The following is a 23,119-nucleotide window of genomic DNA, read 5'->3' as shown; positions in this document are numbered from 1 at the left end:
TGGGGTGAGATGCAAAGACCATTAGATTGCAGGACTCAAAACAATCTATTCAATGGACGCTCCTCTTGGTCCCCAGCCAGAGTTTTGCTGAAAATTGAAAAGAGAGATCATATTTCTACTATCATAGCTTCTCTGCAACAGTATCCAGAATAGAATTTAAAATTCTTCCCACATGTAAGGCCTTAAATGGCCAAGCTCCATCTTATATAAGAGATCTAATTGTTCCTTATGTCCCAAACAGAGCACTTCGCTCTCAATCTGCAGGTTTACTAGTAAAAACAGCAGACACCCTGTCTACTTTTAAGACTAGGCTTAAAACTTTCCCTTTTGATTAAGCTTATTGAGTGGCTCAGGTTATCCTGAGCTATATCTATAGTTATGTTGCTATAGGCTTACACTGCTGGAGGACATGGGGGACCCCTTTTCATCATCATATATTTATTATCCCATGCAGCAATATTTGTTAGTTCTCTCTCTAATATCTCGTTTTCTCATAGTAGTTTCATCTGGTCTGGTCCTGTTTTGCTGTTACACCATCCTATAGAGAAATATGAGCTGTGCTGCTGCCATCAACATTGTTTTTAGATGTTGGAGCTTGGCCTATTTTTTTGTGTTAAGTCCCGTTTCTCTTACTGTGACTAACTGGATGTGCTCTCTTTCATCCTCTGACATGGAAGCCTGCTCAGAACTTGTCTGCCTGGCTGTGTGTTTCCTGGACAGGGCAGCCTGTGGAGCTGGTTGACAGTTGCCTTTTGTATCTTTGCTTCTTTCTGTATGTCTGCTTCTGTCTCCTTGAACCCCAGTCGGCATCGGCAGATGGCTGCTCACACTGAGCCTGGTTCTGCTGGGGGTTCCTTCCTGTTAAAAGGGAGTTTTCCTCTCCACTGTCCCTACATGTATGCTTGGTGTGAGGGATAACTGAAGAGTTGATGCAATCAGCTGGTTTCCCTTGGATAGAAAACTTTGATCCAATCTGGCTGTATCATCTGGTAAATTTCTCTTTAAAGTGCCTTTTAATGACATGTGAATTGGACGCAACATCAACTAAATTTAATTGGTTTACTTCAACCATGAAGAATATCAGAGGAAAGAGTTAAAGAAGTAGAACAAAATGTACTGATTAGTGTATGAATAACTTCACAACTGGTAAAATGGATTAAAATCAATATTATGGTATTTTCCCCTCTATCCTATTACAAATAGAATAGGGTTTTTCTGAGATAATGCTACAGTGATAAAGGTTGAGTTTCAATAAGGTATTTGTTCCATAATTATGACCTTATTTTCACACTTTAAGAAAATGAAAGACTTCATTGATGGTGGATTCAAAGGCTCTTGTTTATTTTCAAAGTGTGTATAGAAGCTCAAACATAAACCATAACGTTGCATGATGTATTAGTTCAAAGTGACCCAGAATTTTGCCCTGTGTAAACTTGACACAACATTACATAAGCAGTATGCTGCAAATGTCAAAGAGCATCAGCACATGATGCAAAGTAAAGGGGTTGGCTTTCTTGACTTAAAGAGACAGGTCGCAAATTCTGTTCTCCCACTTAAAGACTGTATTAAAAAAAGTTATAATGGCAAACATGTAAATCTGTTGCATGTATGAAACATTCAAAGGCTTGATGCTGATAAAGCTGCAACATTTTATATGTAAATCTCTCACAAAATCTTGCTCCCAATATAGAAAAACGGATCACAGCGGATAATTTCTACCTTTGACACATCATGCACACCCTATCCATCCATTTTGCACATTTTTTTACTCATTATAAACTTTAAAATGAAAGCACACATCTATCCCCTGCCCAGAGTATAAAATCTAGCTGTCACAAAAAGGTACAACACCCCCACCCCAAGATATTACAGAACAGTCTGGAATGCCATGCATAATAATGAGCAGGTATATGATAAAGCTAAAAAGGATAAGATATATAAAATACAACACATTCTCTGTGATACAGTGCAATACCTATGTGTTTGCATAAACTGCCAGGCCACAGTAACGTTGCATGAATGCTGAACCAGGACTTCAAGTATGGCACAAGAAGTATTAAAATTCTAAATCAGCAGCACTGCTGTAGATTTATGCACATTTTTCTGTGTTTGTAGATTAAATGCTGGAAGTAATTTTGAGAGGTTTGCTCTCATTTTGTCGGCTTTATGCACCAGTGGACTAGGATATTGTGAAAGTCTTTCCCCTCAGCTGTCCAGACTGAGGGAAAAGTCCAGACTTTGAATTACCATCGATGTCTATCATTAAAAAAATGATAGAGGATAAAAAAAAAAGCGTTCCAGTTGAGCTTTTTCAGCATAGATTTTAAAATACAATTACATCTTGCACAGAAAAACCTCAAAAAGAAAGGGGCACAATTCAGTCATCTAGGACTTTTTCTGTCTTAATATGTATATTAACTGCAGTGAACAATTTTTAAAACAGACTTTAAATAACTCAAAATGAGATGAAATGATCCGATACATGGATTGGATCCAATATATAGGTATATTTTTACTGTTCAAGCAACTTTACTCTGATCAAAAACAAAGATGTTTTTTTAAGTTAACGTTAGTTTTCCAGGCTAGCTGTAGCAAAGTTAAGAAAAAGGCAGATGTCTGCTGGGTTAAACGACTCCAATTATAAAAAATGTCATATCCATTTATGCAAACTTTATCTCATAAACCATTAAATCATGGTCTAATTTTTAAAAGTTATTCAAATAAATGTCTGCAAGTTTTACAAAATAGTGTTAGCTTGTTTTCCATCAAAATGATCCGTTTGAACACAAAGTGAACAACAGGACTTCTGTACCTTAAGTTTTACATTCAAATCTTTAAAGTGCCAATTTTTACTTTAGATGAATACAGCTTCAGTAAAAAAAAAAATTAATGAGGGCTTATAATTTTTTTCATATAAAGTGCTATACAAAAGTTTGACAAAGGCAATTTAAAATCTACTTTACTCTAGCCCTGCTCTAGCTAGCTATTAGCGCTATAACTGATCTCTATTCCTTCAAAGCAAAATGCCAAGAATTAACTACTGTAGACAAGACATTTACATTTTCTTCTTAGTTAGTAAAAGCAACTTAAAATTAGCTGTACTTTTAAATTATAACAGAGACTACTGAGTCGCAGAGCGCTGGAGGCGCTAATTAGCTAAACAGCTAATAGTAGCGCATCAAAAACTGACAGTGACCAACCTCAAAAATTTTTTTTAACAAAATGCTTTTATTAGAGTATGAAAAAAAAAATATCAAAAATGGGTAAGACATTTTAAAAATTAGAGTGCTTTTACTACAACTCATACTTTTCCCTGTATAGATAGAACTCATGGAAGAGATGTGCGGCCTATAAACACATTTTACATGCGTTAAAAAAAACATACATGTCGTAAAGCCCCAAATAGGTGTTAAGTATTCCTTTTAGAGGGAGAACACGTGAGCATTTCAAACCCGAAAGGCTTAATGCTAAAAGAAAAATCCAGCATGTGAAGAATTATCGTCTTAAAAGAAATCCTAATCCCTTTAAACCCAACGTTATGTTAAAGTAAAACATTTTTATGTAAATTACAAAAAAGTGCTGCAAAGAGTAAAACGTCTTAGACCCGACCAATTATTGGTTTTATTCCCATGTAATTGATTTGCATTCGTTCAGGTAAAAAACAAAATAAAATGGCACCCAGAGTGAGCAAGGCTATAATAAGTAAACCATGTTCATTTGGCGAAACAAGCAACAAAATTGGCACATTTCTGATTCAGGCACTGGAATGACTAGTCCGTTTGTTTTAGGATCAGAGGGCCTCAACGGAAAGCAGCCTGGAGAAGAGGAGAAGCAGGAAGAGGAAAGGCACTTGTAAAGAAAAATCAGGGAATACTGGGCCAGGAGCTGCAGCGGAACGTGCTTCATCTAGTTCCCTTGTTTCTAGGCAAACATGGTCAGGGTAATCCACTAAAGAATGAGGAAAACAGGAATTAATCAAACATATCTTAACAAAAATGAGAAATATCAATCAAAATGTTGTTTTACCTGAAAGAAGTTGAGGGATATTTCCCCGTCCCCATCCGTGTCCATGTTTTTAAACGTTTCTGTTGAAAGAAGAGTAAAGGAAGTCAATTACGTCTAACTTTTTTTTTTCTTTGTTTGTTTTTAGTGAAAAATAAACTGAAAAACGGATCATGTTTTTCTTTCTGGGAAAAAGTGAAGCAACTTTCCCTGGCAACAACTTTAAAACCACAGGGATAGAAACTAGGCTTACTGAACATGGTCTCCAGGCGGACCAAACATGTGACAAAATTGTCAAAGTCGATATTCATGTCTTCCTCGGTGTAGCGCAGGATGATCAGCTGGAACAGGTGGTTATTCAGCTTGAAACCTAAAATGAAAGAGGATAAATGGCACAATAAAGGTTTAAAATGTGCCTGACTTCAACACAGAGCGGAGTTTTTTCCCCCTCTTTTCTTTCATTAAAGTTTAACAGAGGAGTACCTGCAGATTCAAGGGCCATTCGCATCTCATAGGAGTTCATGGTACCCGATTTGTCCAAATCAAACTGTCTGTATATAGTCTGGTATGGCAGAAGCGAATGAAGGCAGGGGGACAGAAAAATATACATTAAAAAGCAGACATAATAGTAAAATCAAAGTAAATAGAGTTTTCAAAACACAAATTTAAAGGAACCTTCAACACTTTCATTGTTAGGCACAAATTTTCATCATTTGTTTTTCATACCCTGTAGCACTGATGGATGAGAGTTTGAAATAGATTGGTTTATTCTGCTAAATACAAACACCATTTCATGGAAAATCTTAATAATTTGATCTTCATTCCTTGTTATGCTTGTAAGGCTCGTATGCACACAAAAGGTAAACAAACAAAAAGCCCAAAAAAGTCATCCTGAACAATAGCTGTGAGACATGATAGTGCATCATGCTGTGTGCATGTTTCTAATAAAGCGTGGCATACACTGTGCGATATTTTTAACCGTTGCTCGGAGCTACAGCTCAAACTGTATGACAAAACCGCAGTGTGTAAAAGTTCACAGTTCACTACGCATGTTCTCACACTGTGCATCCCAACACTCTGATTTCAATTTTTTTTCCCAGACCTTACGATTCCTCATCGGGAGGTGGTCGTGAGGGGCTAATGGCCCCTCGTTACCCCCAGTATGCTACACGACGCACGATGAGGCTGAAACTCAGCCAAATCGAAAAGTTCTCGCAAGACTGGAGAATTGGCACGAAAAGGGCAACAACAACAAAGATACAAATCGTAAAAGTAGTGCTAGTGAAGCTGGTCAGAGCTGAGGAGACGATAGATGGAGCTGAATTAAAGACAGTCCTGGAAGACTTGCAACTGAACAAGAGCCCTAAACATACAACCGAAGATGCAATGGTCTGGATTTAAAAAAATCACCTAAATACCCTCTGAATAAAACTCTGATTGGTACTTGGATTTTGTTTTTTTATCAAGGAAAAACTAGTTGCATCTAGTAAACTAGTAAAGATTGGATCTATTTGCAAACTCTGTATAGAAATAACCATTTAGTTTTAGTTGTAGCTGCATTGTTTTGCCACAGTAACAACAGAGGGATTACAAAATTTTTTTTTTTTGGGACAGGCACATTTTTACTATTTTGGAATGCCTATGACCTGGATGACTGAGAATCTTCATCAGCATAACACAGCATACCAGGGCACCATATGTCCCGATTTAAAATTATTATGCAAATTTTTCTTATCTATTAGATCCAATTTTCATTAAAAAAAATTAAAATTATGGTTGCACAATTCATGCGATATGAATGCTTTAACAGTCCACTGTGTATTATATTAGATTCCTAGCTTTTGCCATTTAGAGCAGTGATTTAGTCATTGGTGCTGAATCTCACCAGGTATCGTCGGATTTTTTCCCAGAGAACATGGAACTCCGTCAACCCAAGCTTCCCACTTCCGTCCACCTGAGTTACAAAGTTCAGGATCATCTGGGATTTTAAAAGGTGTAAAAAAGAAAACCAAAGTTCCGGGCAGCTTAATCCACCAAAAAAGAAAGAAGAACTCCAGTTTTCAAGGATACGTCCATGAGGTTTATCATACTGCGACAAGCTTCTTTAGAAAAGCCATCTGTCTTCAGGTCCTGATCTGGTAATAAAAAATGAGAGTGGGATAAGATACATGACAGTAGAGATGCAGAAATATAAAATAAAAATGCCTTTTTCCCAAAAATCACTAACGTTTGGAAATGATCCTGTTCAGGATGGTCTGAAGTTCATTGAGGCTGATCTCCATGTCCTATTGGACCAGAAAATTCAGATGAATAAACAAGTTTTTCACAGCAACAAATATTGGAAGAACAAGCTGAAGAGTTTTATAGTGAGCTTACAGGTCCTGCCAGCTGCCGGAAGAGATTCTTGAAGCCGGCGTCAATCCGGCTCTCATCAACTGTAGGCTGAGGCAAAAACAAACACATTAGACTTTATAAAGTACATTAATGACTTTGTAGTTGAATGTATTAAACACATCCTCCCACCTCTTCAGGAAGGTTTGCAACGACTTTATCATCAAGCTCCCTGACAGCAAAAGAGGAAACATTTGTTATTTCATTTTGATATTTGCAAGACACACTTCAGAAAAACCTGAAGCTGAAACCAGAATTAATTTATGAAATAATTTAGGTCGTTTAACATGGTAAAAATGTCAGTTTAAGAAAAACCTTAATTCTTGGATTTAGCATTTTTCCCCTCTCATTCCCCAACCTAATTTCAAAATGCAAAAGCATACATTGTGCAATTATTTTTAAACATCATATTAAACTGATTTCAACTGCAACATGGTAAAACAGATCAATCCCATTAATACAAATATCCTACATAGTTCTATTTAGCAGTACAATTATTGCTGTTAAAAAAGCAACCTAAATTGGAAAAACGTTGGAAAAAGCTCACCTCTGCTTTAAACCCTAATAAGTTGCGTCATGCCTTAAATTCTTGTCTATTTTGATGCATTATTGACATCTTTCATTTGGCTTCTGACAGCAAAAACATTAACTTTTTTATTCAATTGTAAATAAGAGCATTAATTAATTTTGTCTTTATATAGTTTTTCATTTGTTGTATATCTAGAGACTCTTGTTTTAACAGCTGCATGTTACGTCTAATCCAATAAAACATATTTTCTATACAAAGCTAATATTCCTTAAAATTATTCGATTTTCTAGTTAAAGTTGTTTTATGTTTTTTTTTCTATTTATTTTATTTAATTTAATTAATTTTTTCATTCTAATGGTTTCTGGCTGCACAAGGACACAGTGGGTAGCACTGCTGCCTTGCAGCAAAAAGGTTCCAGGTTCGATTCCCGACCCGGGGTTCTCTCCGGGTGCTCCGGCTTCCTCCCACAGTCACAAAGCATGACTGTTAGGTTAATTGGCTTCTCTAAATTGTCCTTAGGTGTGAGTGTGTGTGTAAATGGTTGTTTGTCCTGTTTGTATTAGCGTTGAGATGGACCGGCAACCTGTCCATGGTGTACCCTGCCTCTCGCCTGTATACAGCTGGAAATAGGCACCAGCACCCCTCATGACCCCACTTGCGATAAGCGTGATGGAAAACGGATGGAAGTTGTTTTATGGCTGATAAAATTAAATTATATATATTTTTTGTTCTTTTACTGTTGAAATCCTTCCAGTTGTGAGTTTTCAACCCTTCATTTAAAGTCATCCAAGATATAAATTATAAATGCAAACAGCCTAACTGGGAGTCTAAATAGATTAAAATCTTGATGCCAACCGACTCGGTTCATTATATAATAACAGGCACTGGAATGTCAGCTGATTTTCATCAAACCCTTCTTACTCAGAACCAGCAGGTTTTTCAGAGAACACCCTCAGCACAAAGTCTCCTTCTTTATTGGGCTCAAAGGTAGAGGGGACGATGATGTACTCCCCGACCGGCAACTGCAAGCGCGAGCTGACCTCCCTCAGGTTGATAAACTGCTCCGATCGAGCGCTGGAGGCGTGAGTGAGGAAGAAGTCCCGCTTCAGGTGGACCCCCGAGCTCCCCGCATACTAAGAGGATTACAGGTTGCAAAGTATGTTTTATTCCTATGGGCATTTATGGCATGGTTTAAAAAAGATGCAAAAATGTGACAAAATAAATATTATATATGTACTATAGAAATGTACCTCATCTGGAACCTGTAAAACAAAAAGAAAAACACAAAAAGAATATTAGACATTCAAAAAACAAAGAGGAAACATGATTTGTGTGGACCACCACTGACCTCATACAGAGCAAACCCGATGGTCTCCATATCTTTGCCTTCTCGTCTTTTCTTCCTGCGGTCTTTTTGCATGAGGGCGACCAGAAAGCTACAGTCTGGCTTGCCGGGGGTGTCTGGGTGCTGTAGCATGATCTTAAACTGAGGATTCAACCAAAATGTTGCTGCAGACAAGAGCATTAAAAAAGAATTAGAAATCTTTTAAAAATGTTGCTTCATCTTAATAGTAAATAATGACCTGGATAAACATAAAATTTTAAATCTAATACAAATCAGATATCACATATTATTTCTTCAATTAGAGGAAAAGAGTTTGTCATCTAAATCATTGCTAAAGAGAAAAAAAAAGAACAGTTAAACCCGTGAAGCGTGAGTGGATGGAGAGTTTCCAAAAATCTTTTGGCAGCAGAGCATTGTGCCATTAATTGGGGTTTAAATAAGAGTCACTGGTTCACATTCCTGCCAGAAAACAATCCAAACCTTCCCCGCCTCGCTCTACAACAGCTTCTTCTCACCCAAATAATAATGTTCATACATCATACAATAAAAGAACCATTTACTATTCTCCGTCTGGTAAATTCAACCCCATGAGACTCTGACGTGACAATATGGAGGTTTAAGAAGAACTATTTGTTTCCTGGATTGTTCGAAGTTAAACTCTCCTCCCTCCATTTCTACCTGATCACTGGTGTCTTCTGCTACCTTCCAGGCAGGGGCGTAGCCAGAAAATTTTTATAAGGGTGGCCAGTCAATAACCAATGTACACTGAGAGGGGGCCGAAAGTTGATAGGCGCCAGAATCTCAGGGTTAATCTACACTGTTCTAACTGGAAAATTAACGAGCATACATCCATATTTTCTAAATAAAGACAAACTATCCTTTCCTACAGCCTTTGCTAACAAATAGAAGCATATATAGTGAATGCAATTCTTTCAGGTTTGAGTTCTGGGGCCAACATCTTTTCCTTTGTCATTACTTACTTACTTTTATCGATAATCATTCTGCATAAAATTGATATTTACAAGCAAATAAGTTGTTATTAAAATAGTTATTTATCTATGATTTCACTGAAGACTCCTAGATGACTTGCAGAGACAGATCATTTTCTCTTTACCCCATATAACACAAAATCTAGTTGTAAAAAGAGCAGGAATTCTGTCCTTATCCATAATTTTAGTATATTTATGTGCATATTTAACCACAGTGTTTTTGTTGTCAAGTAAATGTTAAGACATGAAAAATTAAAATGATTTGAATATTCCACTAGAGTCTTACTGCTGCCATCATCTATATTTGAGGGACAAAATGGTTGGGGTGGCCAACCATTTCTTGCAAATTGTTGCCTCCCCCATCTATCTTCGCCCCTGCTTCCAGGTGCATCCCTCCAGCTCAGTACCTGGGTAGTTCCTGCAGCCTCCGGCCGTGCTGCCTCTCCTCCACTCTCCCCCGAAGAGCGACGTGTTCCATTTCTTCATCTGGCTGTGCTGCAGGGCATCCGCCGTCAGGTTGCAGATCTCCAGACGGGTGAACTCTCGTAGGAAGTCACTGAAGGACATCCTGGGAAATGGAAAAAGACCTGGCTATAATGACTTGCTTTTATTTTTATTATTTATTTATTTTTTTAATGATCAAATCTAAAAGCAGGAAATCGCAATGATCTCACACTCACCAGAATTCCCCATCTTCACTGCGGTTCTGAAGTTTAGCCCTGACTGAGCGATCCACGGAGTCCCACTCTCTGGAGCTGAGTTCATTAACAGGAGAGCATAAATAAATGGTACTTAGACTTCTGCAATAGGTACGCCAGAGAGATTTGTTTCAGTTTGGATTGTTTTAAGTGGATCAGAGATTTTGTGAACTTTTAACAAAAAGTCCATCACTTCCTGTGTCCTCAGGGTTTAAAAAAATGAAGACAAAGATGCTAAAATGGAGGAGAACACTGTCTTTATATATATTCATCTAAAACTACACATCTACTATTAAAGCAGCAAATAAAACCATTGGAGGATAACTTCAGTGGTTAATATTCAGAGTGAATATCAAACATGCTTTGTATAGAAAATTTATTCCCTGCAGACTTCAAAACCATGTTAGTGCCAAAAAAAAAAAAAAAGACCCCCCCCTGTCTGTGGGAAACCTTACTCATCACTCCAGGGCCCGGTCCATTCCACCTCCCCCCAGGGGTTTCTGATGCGAACCAGCTTGGTCAGATTTCCTCTGTACACCACCTTCAGGAAAAGAAACGGTTCATGTTCCTGATGCAAAATGCTAACCACATCTGGAGCGCATGCTCCTAAAACCAACAGCTGCATTAAAGCCACAAAGCTGACTAAACCTGCATGAAACAGGAAGTAACGGACTGCACCGTGATCTGAATTCACTTGCTCTTCATGTAGGGATGAAGTAAGAGGAAAAATTAGATTGTATCACTCTTTCATAGCTTTCATAACTTGCTCTATTTTGCAGGTAAAGTTCATGCATTTTCGTAAGGAAAACAAACAAATCACTGCATGTGTGTTTGTTTCCAACCAGTCATGCTCACCTCTTCCACAGCAGTCACAGAGTAGGCGTGGCCTTTCACCAGCTTCTTAAATGTGACGGCCTCCATGTCTAATGCACTGGTGATCTGTGGAGGAGACAATGCAATGCATGGATTTTGAAAGGTCGCTGACATGGTCCATGTATGACTACTGACACATTATCTAGAGCGAGGAAATCTGTTAATGTTTGGTTAAATTACCCAGCAGTGCATGTGATGCAAGATGCAGACTGCATATCAAGTTTTGCTTTAGCACTGGAGTAAATAGAAACAAAAACTAGATCATACATTTTTAGATCTTTATACATGTGAAGAACTGCTGTGATGCCCTTTTAGCATTGCTATTTTGCAAAAGAACATTGAGATCAGTGATTAAACATTTCATCATGTGTGAGAAAAGTTCAACCTTTCCTTTTTCTGCCAGACGGCTAACCCGTCATACCCAAACAAAAAGTACCGGAAGACAAACTGAGCAGATAGTGTGTCCTTCACTGGGAAGGTCAATGCTCCCTGTCTGCAAATAAAGGTCCTGATCAAAAGCCTTAAATGCACCGAATTCCTCCCTACCTCCATTTTGAACGCGTCTCTGCCCTCTTGTGGTTTTAACTCAATTTGTTAACTACTTCAGCTGCTGATCGCTCTGAAATTACTTCTGTTATAGCTTTTGATTTATTTGAAGAATGATCTCTCATAGAGGAGCACAGCAGTATTTGTATAAATAATTAACACCAGTTCTGAACAAATCTCATGAAGGATTTTGTTCCAGAGGACTGACTAATTAATCTTTTTTTTTTTTTTGTTGTTCTTGAAGACTGATCTTGTCCAAACTGGGGCTTTTTTCTTAAAAGGGTAGATAGCATGTTGAAATAAAAAGAGATAGTTATTTTTTTGTTTTGGTGCAGGCCAACAGCTAATGCTGTTAGAAGGGCTGCAGCATGGAGAACTGGATGTGCCCTCTTCATCCTCTGACATGGGAGCTGGCTCGGAGCCCGTCTGCCTGGCTGTGCGTTTCCTGGACGGGGCTGCCTTTTCCAGCTGCATTTTGCATCTCTGCTTTTGTCTCCTTGAACCCCAGCTGGCCTTGGCAGATGGCCGCTCACACTGAGCCTGGTTCCAGATACGTTTTCACTCAGTTTGAATGTTATTCTTAAGGCTTTAATCTAGACTTGTTGATAGATACTTCATATTGGTTTATGGTCATATGCATGGTTTCAATTCCTTCTTTGTGAAAGAGGCTTTAATCTAAATAAGACTTCCTGGTTAGGATCAATACATCTGCACGAAATGAAATGCATTTTCATAACATTTAATGAAAAAAAAAGAAATCAATAATTAAAGCACTTTCTAAATGATGTGATCAAACTTTAGTACATTTTTGTATTTGCAGATGAATGTATGACCAGTACTGACATCAATTGAGCAGCCAAGCAGGGATCCTCTCTCAATGGCTCGGCTGATGATGCTGTAGAGGTCCGAAGGGGCTTTTCTCAGCTCAAACATCTCCGTCACTCCACCGGTGAAGTCTTCGAAGCCCTCCGACGTGCTCCCACCTGACAGCGCCTCATAACAGCCATTTAATCTGAAGAGAACAGGTCCGGGACATGAGTGGGTTTCCAAGGAGACGAGGGTTCATAGCAATACAAACAGTGTACAGCGTGTGATTAATGTTAAAGCTTTAACATCAACTATAGTTGTAGCACTCAACGTTTAGCAAAGTACCATATATGAACTTGTAACTGATGGTGCTTACATAACATTTATATGGGGAAACCCCAGCCTTGGTAGCCATGCGCTTATATGAACAATGCTGTATTTCAATAGTACAACTGACAGCACAGCTGTTTACTGCAGCAGCAGCTGCAGCTCTCATTTATCAAACCCCTGCAGAATGCTTCAAATATTTCATCAAACAGGATCCTTAAAGGGATTTTACAGTTGCAGATCCCAGACTTTAACTTCATGGTTGAGATTAGAATGCAGCAAAAAGATTTTGTAAATGATTCTTAGATTTGTGATATTAAGAAAATCTGAGTGGCTTCAATTCTAAAGGGGAAAAAAAATAATTATAGGCATCTTTCACTTTGAAAAGTTCTTTCACTTTCTTAAATACCCCAAATTCAGCCAGACAAAGAAAACAGTTTAAAGTTTGACAGCCTGTCAAACAAATGATAAAATGACTGAGCCAAGTTATTATAGTTGGTAACCACTAGGTGTCCTACTAGAGCTGTTAAATCCCCCAAATAAAGTTTTTTTTTTTTTTTTTTTTAGAATAATATTTTTATTCTCTCATGAGATGTTCATGTAAAACAGCATTTATTGAGTAAATAACAACCCAAAATCTTTACATTATATTAAATAATCTCCAAGGTTGCAAACAGTAAACTGCAGCCTTAGTAGTAGATATTTTATTTCTGTTTCTCATGGCATAAAATTGCTCATACCAGCAAAAAGATTAGTTGCTTTATCTGGTGCAAAATAGAAATACAGGCTACTTCACTAGTTACACCTGTTCAGTTGTTCTCTTCACAAATACCAACTTATTCAATAATGTGGATGAGAACTCAAGGCACTCAAGTGTATTAATGTGGTAGACTTAGAAGAAGAGAATAAGACATTAAATGCATTTTTTTTAAACTATTTTTCAAGGCTTCATTTAAAAAAATGAAATTGTCCAGAGAGCTGTTCCAAACGAAATTTCTTTTTGTTTTACACTTGTGTAAACAAAATGACAAATAAATCTGTCCAAGTCTAAGAATGCAGCTAGTCTGAATATTTTAGAACTTGCTAATCGACTGAAATTTTAAAGCAAAACAATATTTAGGATTTACTGAGAACGGCCCCCGGTAACAGAGCAGATTCAGAGCGTTCATTATGTGCATAAAGATGGCTTGTTGTTGAACAAACTGGTTCTAGAAAGGTGTAATTTTCCAAAATCACTTGTCTCAACAAAGGCGTGTTGGATATGTATGACGTGTTGAACCTTGAAGCGGATGAACTACAGCAGTAGAAGACCGCACCCGGTACCACTCCCATCGGCCAAGAACAGAACACTGAGGCAACATTTCACACAGACCGATCTAAATTGGACAGCCAAAGATTAAATGAACATTGCCTTGTCCATTGAATTTAGATTACAGGAGCATTATTTAGAGATTGGGGTCAGAACTGGACCCAAACAACCAAAGTGCACAATTCCATTAAATCTTGTACTAATGGTGCAGATTTTTGTTGTCAGTTTAATAGTTCTGCTTTAGCAAAATGTTACAAAAAATAAAAATAAAACCTTCAACATGGACAAAACACTTGGTGGAAAGCATCCAACACCTCTTAGAATTTATGCCATAAAGGTCTACCCTGAAGGTAATGGGGATCCAACCCATTTCATAGAGATGCTCAATCTGATATCGGTCCGATATCAGGCAAAAATAAACTAATGTTGGATTATATTGGCCCTCTGTGTAAAATCTCTAATATTAGTGTGCTGAAGGCCCCTGTCACACCTTGACGATTTAGCCAGTGTTTGCCTGTCGTCCCAGAATCTTCTAAAACGCTGACGTACACTGAACTGTCTATGTATTTTTATCAATTTTGGGCATATACATGGAGTATTCATAATGAGTCTAGAGCGTATGTCTAACAACAGCCTGACCTACGTAGAATGCACAGCAGCTTAATGCCCATGAAATGTCACAAGCCAATGCCCTGAGGGGGAACCGCGAGGCGCCCAGTCTGCATAAAAAGATCTTTTTGATCGCATTATTAACAAACAAAAAAGAAAAGAAAAGTGGGTTTGAAGTTGCAGCAGATTTAGCGTCATGTCTGCTAAGGAAGTTTGTTTGTCGTGGCCATGGGCTGTAACACAGGGAGGATCCATCACACTCATCTTCTCGCTCACCCTATGAAGGGGGATATCTGGAAAAGAACTAACAGTTTCCTCCTGTGAATTCACTTTTATACCCAAACGCTGCCAATACGCCATTAAACAGTAGCTGTAAGTTAGAAACGCGTTCAGTGGTCGTCTGGAACACGTCAAATACGTTGATATGCGTTGGAGATCTTAGCAAGTTATGCACCAGCTAGGCACAACTTATGAGTAACTTACACTTAACGTATGTAACTAATGAGCATCGCCCGGCATATAGTGAGAAAATTAAGAAATTTTGATCGTGCTCAAAATTTCTTAATTTTCTTCGTATGTTGATGTGTGCAGGGTGCTCGTAACTTATACAAAACTGACCCATGACTCATCCAACATATGCCAGCGTTTTTGACCAGGATTTTTTTATACGTCAGACATACGCTGGTCTAAATCGTCATGGTGTGACAGAGCCTTGATTAAAACTGGGCCAGTTGTTCCCTTATCCATTGTTGATGCCTGCTTTTCTCTGGGTTAAATCACTGGATGAAACCTTTTCTAATGTTCCACACAACTAAATAAGTACTAAAAGTATATATGATTCATGCTTATATTGTATGGGGTCGATGTTGGTGTCGGTCAATTGTCAAAGTTTGAATGGGAAATAAAAAAGTGGTATTGGGACATCCCTACTACTAGCTAAGTGGGGAAAAAATAAAGAGAAGTAAGGAGATTTTCTACAGACAACAATAACAGATAATTCTACATCATCTGGATTTGTTCATCTGGCTTACTTGGCGTAGGCCTTTTCCAAGAGAGCGCTCCAGAACTCTGTCCCCTCTGCAGAATGGACAAACAGCAACTTCCCGTCTTTCACTGGTAGACGGTCGTCGATCACCACCTCCACCCATTCTCCAAACTGCCAGAACTGCATTACAGAAAGAAAGCAGAGAACGCTAAGAAAAAAAAAAAAAACAAGGTTTAACATTACTTGAGAGATGCTTGGATGTTTTCTTAGGAACAAATTCTAACATGTAAACAAATGCAACAGTGACTCACAAGCCTTTTTATGCAACATTCTTCTAAATATACAAAAAGACTAGAAGAGTTAGGAAACCGCCCTCACTCTTCAATCTGTTTAAACCAAAATAAGCTTGCTAAACATATTTCATCTGCATAAGAAAATAAAATGAAATATGTGACAAACAGCAACATAATAATATTTTCCTCAATCCACAACCCAAATAACTTTCGATGAAATCCCTCTGCGTTTTGTTTTGCCTTAGTTTTTACTGCTACACAAACAAAAAATGTAAAACAGCAATACAAAAAGATAAAAAAATATATACAAATCAATAAATGGTACACTGAATAGTTTAGCGAGGCCACTAATGATTGAGTAAACTGTTAAAACTTTCCAGAGAGATTGTGAGAGAGTGAGGTACTATTTTCCAAATACAAATGCAGCAGAGAAATAAATCTGTTTGTGTTACAGATGAGGGACACGTGTTTCTGAAATACCAATTTAAATCAACTGCAGTTCAATTTTGAAAAGTACACATTAACTTTAAATGTATTTGGTCAAGTTTGTCAAGAGGCTGGTGTTTTAACACCCTCAGGACAGATTTACCTCTCAAATTAGAACATAAGATGAGTTAAAGTGCTGCTCGGTGAAACATTTAAAAACTTTATTACTGGTAGATTTGATTACCGTCAGATCATGGAAACTCTTAAGTCTAAAGTCTCTTAAAATGTAGTTAAAAAATTAAAATAAATGAAATAGAAAAGTCCTGTTTCCAAAAAGTATGTTCCTTTAATGCATTCAATACATGGCATGAAGGTGATCAAGCTGCGGCTCTGATGGAAGCCCAGGTTGCTCTGATAGTTTCCTTTGAAAGTTTGAATTTTACTAAGATGTCCATTTTGTTTGATTCTATCAAGGCTTTTTTGTCCTTGAAGATGCAGCAAATTTCCTACCAAACTCATTTCTTCCACTTGTCTTTTAAAGATTACATTTTGGGCGCAGCACTCTGAACAAGCAGCGTCTTTAGCAATGGTGTTTACTGGCTTCTCTCCCTTGTGCAGTGTGTCATTGATGACAGCAGTCTCCTCCATGATTGGACCACCTACTGATCCAGTCTGACAGAGCGTTTAGATGCCAGAGACCCTCTGGTCACACAGAAATCAGCTTATTGGTTTAAAACATCTGCAGAGGGTCTCCATTATAAAAATATTAAATCAACATATTTAAATCCTATTCCATCATAATTGCACTAAATAAAAACCTTAAATGGATAATTTACCTTTGCAATATGTTTTGAATAATTTATCTGTTTTAATCTCATTATTAAAGTATTTTGGGTATATGCAAGTTCTGAAAAAATTAACTTTATTGAATGACTGGTGTCCAGCAGGGGGCAGTATTATTCATTTGCAAGGTCTGCTGCTGGACTGAGTTTTGCAACATTTAATGTAACTTCTAATGCAAGACAAACTGTTTAGGTAAAAAGGTTAGTTCCTATTGCAGAAACCCTGCAACATAAAATACTACTCTGGAATAAAAACATCAGATTCACTTTGCTTAACCCGATAGATTCAGAATAAGGGATGGTCCAACAGAGTGCAAATCACCACAAAATGGAGAGAGACATCAGGAGCCAATTCAACAGAAAGGTTTTGTGAGGAGTTTTAGCTACAACACTCTATAATCAGGCAAGTTCTGGACAATCTGTTCGAGTATTTAATGTTCGATCTTTTATCAAAATAAAGCCCAATCATGCAGATCCTATTTGCCATATCAGAATCCTTAAAAAATTATTTAAAGAAAGCTGGTCATTAAAATAACGCCACGTGCCTGAAACAAAAAGAAAATAAATATATCTATAATCAGAAAAGGAAATAAACTGGTTATAAGAAAACAATAACCCTCTAGAAGGAGCTCCATTTCAGTCAGACCAGATTATCTCTGCAGTAAATTAGGCGGCTTGGCAGCTTTCCTGACAACCTTTTTCTTTCAACACTCCAAACCCACTGTGAAATCCCTCCTTCATTCACTCCCCCCAAACAATAAAGCATGTGCACTCTTCATTTCAGTTCAATCTTCAGCTCGTGTCAGACTGCTTTTCCATAGAATGCTTGATTGCATATCAGAAAACATGTCTTAAAGCTCTAATCATTTAAATAATTTTGTTCAGTTTCCAGCTCTGTCACCTCTGATGAGTCACGTTTCTACATAGTGCACATGCATTAAAAAAAAAAAAAAAAGAGAAAACAAGCATTTACCTGCATCTAAATATAGAACGTTATGAAGGTTCAGTGCTTAACGAGTTCCCCTAATTTGGCAAAAAAAAAAAAAAAAAGAGCCGATCTATTCAGAAAGTAAACAAGGGGTAATTTCAAGCACACAGCATGCCGAGGTGTGTGGACCATCGGTAGAGATAAAGCATCTACCTAGGGTCCTATGATTTCTGTGATACAGAAAAACGCGGATGGAGTCACGGAATTTAGCAAATCAAATAGAATGCATTAGAGAACACGTAATTCACTCTTTTTTGCAAGGAGTAGTATGTATATAAGGTCTTTTGTCCTCTGCCTGCTCCCGTACATAATCATGCGGGACGGGCACTTGTTTCCACAACCGAAAAGAAAAAGTAGGTCGGCCATGTTGCAGAAGCACCGAAGTCATCCAGAAAATTAAAAAAAATTTTAAACTTGCGGCAAAGTGTAGGACAGAACATTATCCCCGTGACTTTTATGAATCTGGAGAGCAACTTTTCTGGGAGTTTTGCCACGGCTGCACACTGAAAGGGTAAGAACACGTGACGACCACTTGAAGTCAAGGACTCGCATCAAAAACAGAGAAAAGAAAGCTAGCGTGAGCCACACATGCCTGCAAATCTGTCAGCGGAAGCAAGTCAAGAGTTTATTGAAGATTTTGTTGTCATGTGTGAGGAATCTGAAATTCCATGAGGAAAAAAATAAGAAAGCTTCGTCCATTTTTGATAAAGCACTGCAAGCAAGGGGGAGCTTGCAGGGGTGTATTTAAAATAAATAAAATTTTTTATATATATATATATATATATATATATATATATATATATATATATATATATATATATATATATATATATATATATATATATATATATATATATATATATATATATATTTATTTATTTATTTATTTATTTTTTTTTTTCAGTCATGAAATTTTTGGCTAAATGTTTTTTGTAAGGAGAACAATATGGTTAGTAATTATTCATGGATTATTGGCGATAATCTGTAGTTGTCCTAATCTGAACTAAAGGGTTAATGGATATAGTTGGAATGAAAATATAAAATTGAGAAAAAAAAAGTGTAAAACAGAATGAATGATTAAAATGGAAAAAGAGGAATTTGGGGGAAAAACAGAAGAGAATTTGGGAAGAAATTAAACAGATTTCATAGGGCCCCATCTATCCAATGCAGCATTAGATTAAGGTAAAACTAGGATACCAGGGAAATTTGAGCTGTATTTGTATTTCAGTTTCAGAATTGTGCAGTAAATAAACCTGCCGGGGGATTTTAAATTAAATAAACATATCAGGCCATTTTAGTCAATGATCAAATTGTGTATGTTGGAGAATAAAAAGCATAGGCAGGCATTTTAAAACACATCCTAGATTATAGATTAGAGTTTATTGGGCTAAAATAACAGTTTGCAGCTAAATGTATTCAATAATCTTACCAAAAATATTGCTTGTTCCGGAATTTTGCACTTAAATTAGAAGATAAGACGGGTTAAAGTGCTGCTCGGTTAATAAAGTCTAATTTATATCAATTTATTACAAATTGAAACATTTCAGACTTTATTACATGTAGATTTGATTACCATCAGATCATTGACAGTCCAGTGTCTCACAAATGTAGTAAAAAAATAAAATCCATCATAAATTAGTGTTTATTAGGCTAAACTTACTCTTTTCTCCTCGGGACTAAATATTGGAAAATTTGCAGCTAAATGTATTCAACAATCTGTCCAAAAATTTCGCTTGTTCCGGAATTTTGCACTTAACTTTGCCCTTAAATTTGAAAATAATTTAGAATTTTTCCACTTTAATCCTTATAAAATCAATGCATTAGAGCTAAACAATGTCCAATGAACAATGCCTAAGCCTCGGAAGGTAATTTAACACCAAAAGTCATGGAAAAACGGACTTAAAACAGGTGCTGTCTGCCTTATGACGTTCAACATGTCAGCAGTAACCAAGCCAAAACAGAGCTTTTTTTAAATCAAGATCACTATGCACCTTGTATAAATTCAGACCGCTAATGTAAACATGCTAAAAAATAAATAAATCTCACAAGCAGCAACTGACATCGTTTTCAGCCAAGCTCAGAAACCCCAAGGCAGTGATTGAATGTTATTAGCGCTTCCAGTAAAACAAACTCCATTTTCATAAGTGGTTAGCTCTCTAAAATGGACGAAATAAAGTTGTTTCAACTCGACCACAGCCAATGTGTGTAAACTAGCATCATGTTGCATCCTGCAGCCCTGAGCCCATATTTGTTGTGTAGCATCTGTTTTTAATATGCAGCAGAATCTCTTGTAGAATTGCCTGCCATGTTGAATTTCCGCACCGATTCCACCCACTGAAGATCCGCAGGGTTTCAGGCTCATGCACATCCATGTGTGAACACCACCCTTTCACACACCGTGAGAAAAATTAACCCTGACCACATTCATGTCGCAACTTGCAAGGAACAATCAGGAGAAAATCCTCTAAACTTTTCCATAAACTGTCCGGCTAAGAATATTTTTGAAGGATTCTGCCCCAGTTTCTCTCTTTCTGACTGATGAGGCTGAGATTGCCTGCTTTCTGATTAGTTCCCCCCTCCCTCTTTCAGCCGCCCGCCTTGCAGCTTCACTCCGTCTCTTCTCCGTTTCCCCCTGAAAAAAAGATTACTATCCCCCACGGCCAGGGCTCAGAACGTTTTGGGATGACTCATTTAGTTCATGGTAATTTATCCACGGGCTTAAGGGATCCAGATTTACACAAAAGAAAATCCAAGAGAGATTTGAATGCAGAAAAATGCAGAGGAAGGGAAAAACATGCAAACGATAAAAGGAGCCTGAAATCTATAGAAGAAAGGATTATGGAAGTGGAGCAAGTTTACAAAACATGAAGCCTGATTATGAGTCTGCATGCTGTTCAGCTTTACTCTACGTAGATCTAGCACACAAAAGCATCTGCAGGGCTTTTATAACAAGCATAATTTCCTCTTGTTTTAGTTAAGGAACCATGAATAAATGAGCACACATTTCTGCATTGCATCACTGGCCCAGGCAGACGTGCAGATAGGAGCCGTGCGCCACTTTGGAATGATTTCCATTGATCTGTCTATCGAGAGAAAAGATGAATTCCTCTCTTTGTCTCTAAGAAGTGCCGACTATTAAAAGCCATAATTAAAATGCATCCTGAAATGTCAGACTAGATCCTTTCAAGTGTTTGTCTACAGCATGCAGGCCTGCATAGAGAATGTGCAGCTGTAGCTGGACTGTCTGTCTACTCGTTTCTGCTCCAACTGTTTTCATGACTGAGCAGTCAGGCTGATGGGAGGGATCCCTGATGGATAACTGTTCCTTTTTGTGCCTTTGTGTTTAACATGATCCACTCTGTGACTGCATGCTCTGTGCGACTGATGTGTGAGAGTGGCCCTGCTCACCCATCGCTCACCCTCCATCAGGGAGCCACTCTGCTGGGGGAAGTCAGAGCTGGCAAAACGCCTGCTGGACCAAACGTCAAATTATCTAAAAAGGACTCTGTGACACGGAAAGCTAAGCAGAGGAGATGGCTAACAGGAAGGAAGTTATAAAAAAACTACACCCAAGCATGATTGTGTCGATTCATACTTGGTTAATGTAAAACTTCAACAGGCGGAAGAGGCAGAAAATACAGGCAAGGGTTAAATAAAGTCTAATAAGATTTTTTTTAAGGGAATCTTCAATGAAACGTCTCTAAAGTCTGGAAGGAGTTTGTAAAGAAATGCAGGAACAATCCTACTGGAGAACAACCGAATTATAATTATTGTTAAGTTTAGACAATTATACAGAGGTTTACCATTTGCATTGGTTTTCATATGACTAAAGTCTCCAAATGTTTCATGTTTCAAAATGTTATCAGCAGGAAGGCTAGAAAATACAATTGAAAATGAATTTCTGTTCCTATATTAAAGCTCTTAAACAGAAATCATTTAACATCAGTATTGGAAGAGTTAGAATTTACAAAACATACGACAAAATGCAGATTTGGTGCATCTTTTTTCAACAGATAAAACAAGAGAACTGAATTTCTTTCATTTCTTGAACCGGTTCATAAATGCATTCACCTCAACACACCTTTGCACTAGGGGTGTAAATAATAATCGTTTTGTATCGATGCATCGATCCAAAAGCCGACGATCCGATGCATCGACACGTCCGCAAGATAATCGATTAATGTTTTTTTTTTTTTCCCTCCGGTCTATTTTTATCCATTTTCTCCTGGGCGTAACTCTCCTCCCGTGCTGCGGTGCCGCTAAACTTATTTTGCCCTCCTACCGCGCTTCCTGGTTATACTCTTACAGCAGTTTGTTGCAGCAAGCTTCACACAGACATTTTTAAATTATGCTCAATATTGCAGCGTGGTCTGAGCTACACGCTGTGGGTGTAGATACGGCCGAGGCGGCGAGGAAGTGGGGGCGAGTTTAGTCCGACGACGGAGGGACAATGGGGCAAAAAGAGCGGAGATTCAGCTGGAAAAAGGCTCCCAGCGTTCTCGCGCACCTCGCTCTTCTAGCGGGTCAAACTTCACGAGTTGTTTTCCGCAATTTCGGTCATAAAAACAAAACAAGCCGGCCTCCTGTCTGGTGCACTGTTTGCGGTCAGCTACAATCTGGGAGAGGAGCAGCGGAGCGTCTCTCAAGGGGTCGGCGACGTCAACACTCTGGAGCCTTCTTCTTCTTCTTTTTTTTAATGGCGGTTAGCAAACAACTTATAGGTGCATTACCGCCACCTTCCAGAATGGAGTATGGACCAGACAAACTATTATATTCTCCCTAAAATACCCGTTCTTCTTAGAAAATTAAAAATACTACCAAAAACTACATCCCCAGATGACCTTTGAAACAATTCCCTTATATCTAGTTTACTTTTATTCCTGTCTAACTCTCTACACAACATCTCTCTTTCCTGAGTATATTTATTACATTCTAAAAAAATATGTTGGACAGTTTCTTTGGAGCCGAGGTATTGCATTGAACTCATTACACTGATATTGTGCAGTATTTTTACAGTATTTTTTGATGCAGCTTTTCTACTTCTGTTATTTGCTGTTGTTTCTAAAGAAAATGCATAACGATACTACAGCTTTCATTGATTTATTTCAAACTTGAAACTTTGTTTAGCCTGTAAGGTGTAAAAAAAAAAAATAATAATAA

The 23,119-nt window shown here is 37.8% G+C and overlaps 1 protein-coding gene across 3 annotated transcripts in view; it reads right to left on the bottom strand.

Annotated features, from left to right (window-relative positions):
• Positions 1 to 1,313: 1,313 nt before the first annotated feature.
• capn1 (calpain 1) overlaps positions 1,314 to 23,119 on the bottom strand; it is a 51,630-nt gene continuing 29,824 nt past the window's right edge. For all 3 annotated transcript variants that reach the window (XM_038291328.1, XM_038291330.1, XM_038291329.1), the window contains 18 exons: positions 15,457 to 15,590; positions 12,217 to 12,385; positions 10,810 to 10,893; positions 10,410 to 10,495; positions 9,937 to 10,011; positions 9,664 to 9,824; positions 8,271 to 8,431; positions 8,173 to 8,184; positions 7,844 to 8,055; positions 6,526 to 6,565; positions 6,379 to 6,444; positions 6,230 to 6,287; positions 6,073 to 6,137; positions 5,888 to 5,956; positions 4,486 to 4,564; positions 4,256 to 4,372; positions 4,027 to 4,085; positions 1,314 to 3,948 (listed from right to left, as the gene is read on the bottom strand). In XM_038291328.1, coding sequence (XP_038147256.1) covers positions 3,922 to 3,948; positions 4,027 to 4,085; positions 4,256 to 4,372; positions 4,486 to 4,564; positions 5,888 to 5,956; positions 6,073 to 6,137; positions 6,230 to 6,287; positions 6,379 to 6,444; positions 6,526 to 6,565; positions 7,844 to 8,055; positions 8,173 to 8,184; positions 8,271 to 8,431; positions 9,664 to 9,824; positions 9,937 to 10,011; positions 10,410 to 10,495; positions 10,810 to 10,893; positions 12,217 to 12,385; positions 15,457 to 15,590 — 1,674 coding nt within the window. In that variant the 3' untranslated portion in view covers positions 1,314 to 3,921. The remainder of the gene's footprint in view (positions 3,949 to 4,026; positions 4,086 to 4,255; positions 4,373 to 4,485; positions 4,565 to 5,887; positions 5,957 to 6,072; positions 6,138 to 6,229; positions 6,288 to 6,378; positions 6,445 to 6,525; positions 6,566 to 7,843; positions 8,056 to 8,172; positions 8,185 to 8,270; positions 8,432 to 9,663; positions 9,825 to 9,936; positions 10,012 to 10,409; positions 10,496 to 10,809; positions 10,894 to 12,216; positions 12,386 to 15,456; positions 15,591 to 23,119) is intronic.

This window comes from Cyprinodon tularosa, unplaced genomic scaffold, assembly GCF_016077235.1.
Source record: "Cyprinodon tularosa strain WSP-4 unplaced genomic scaffold, ASM1607723v1 ctg299, whole genome shotgun sequence".
Lineage (NCBI taxonomy): Eukaryota > Metazoa > Chordata > Actinopteri > Cyprinodontiformes > Cyprinodontidae > Cyprinodon > Cyprinodon tularosa.
The sequence above is the reverse complement of the archived record's forward strand: the minus strand, read 5'-3'. Positions and strand labels throughout refer to the sequence as shown.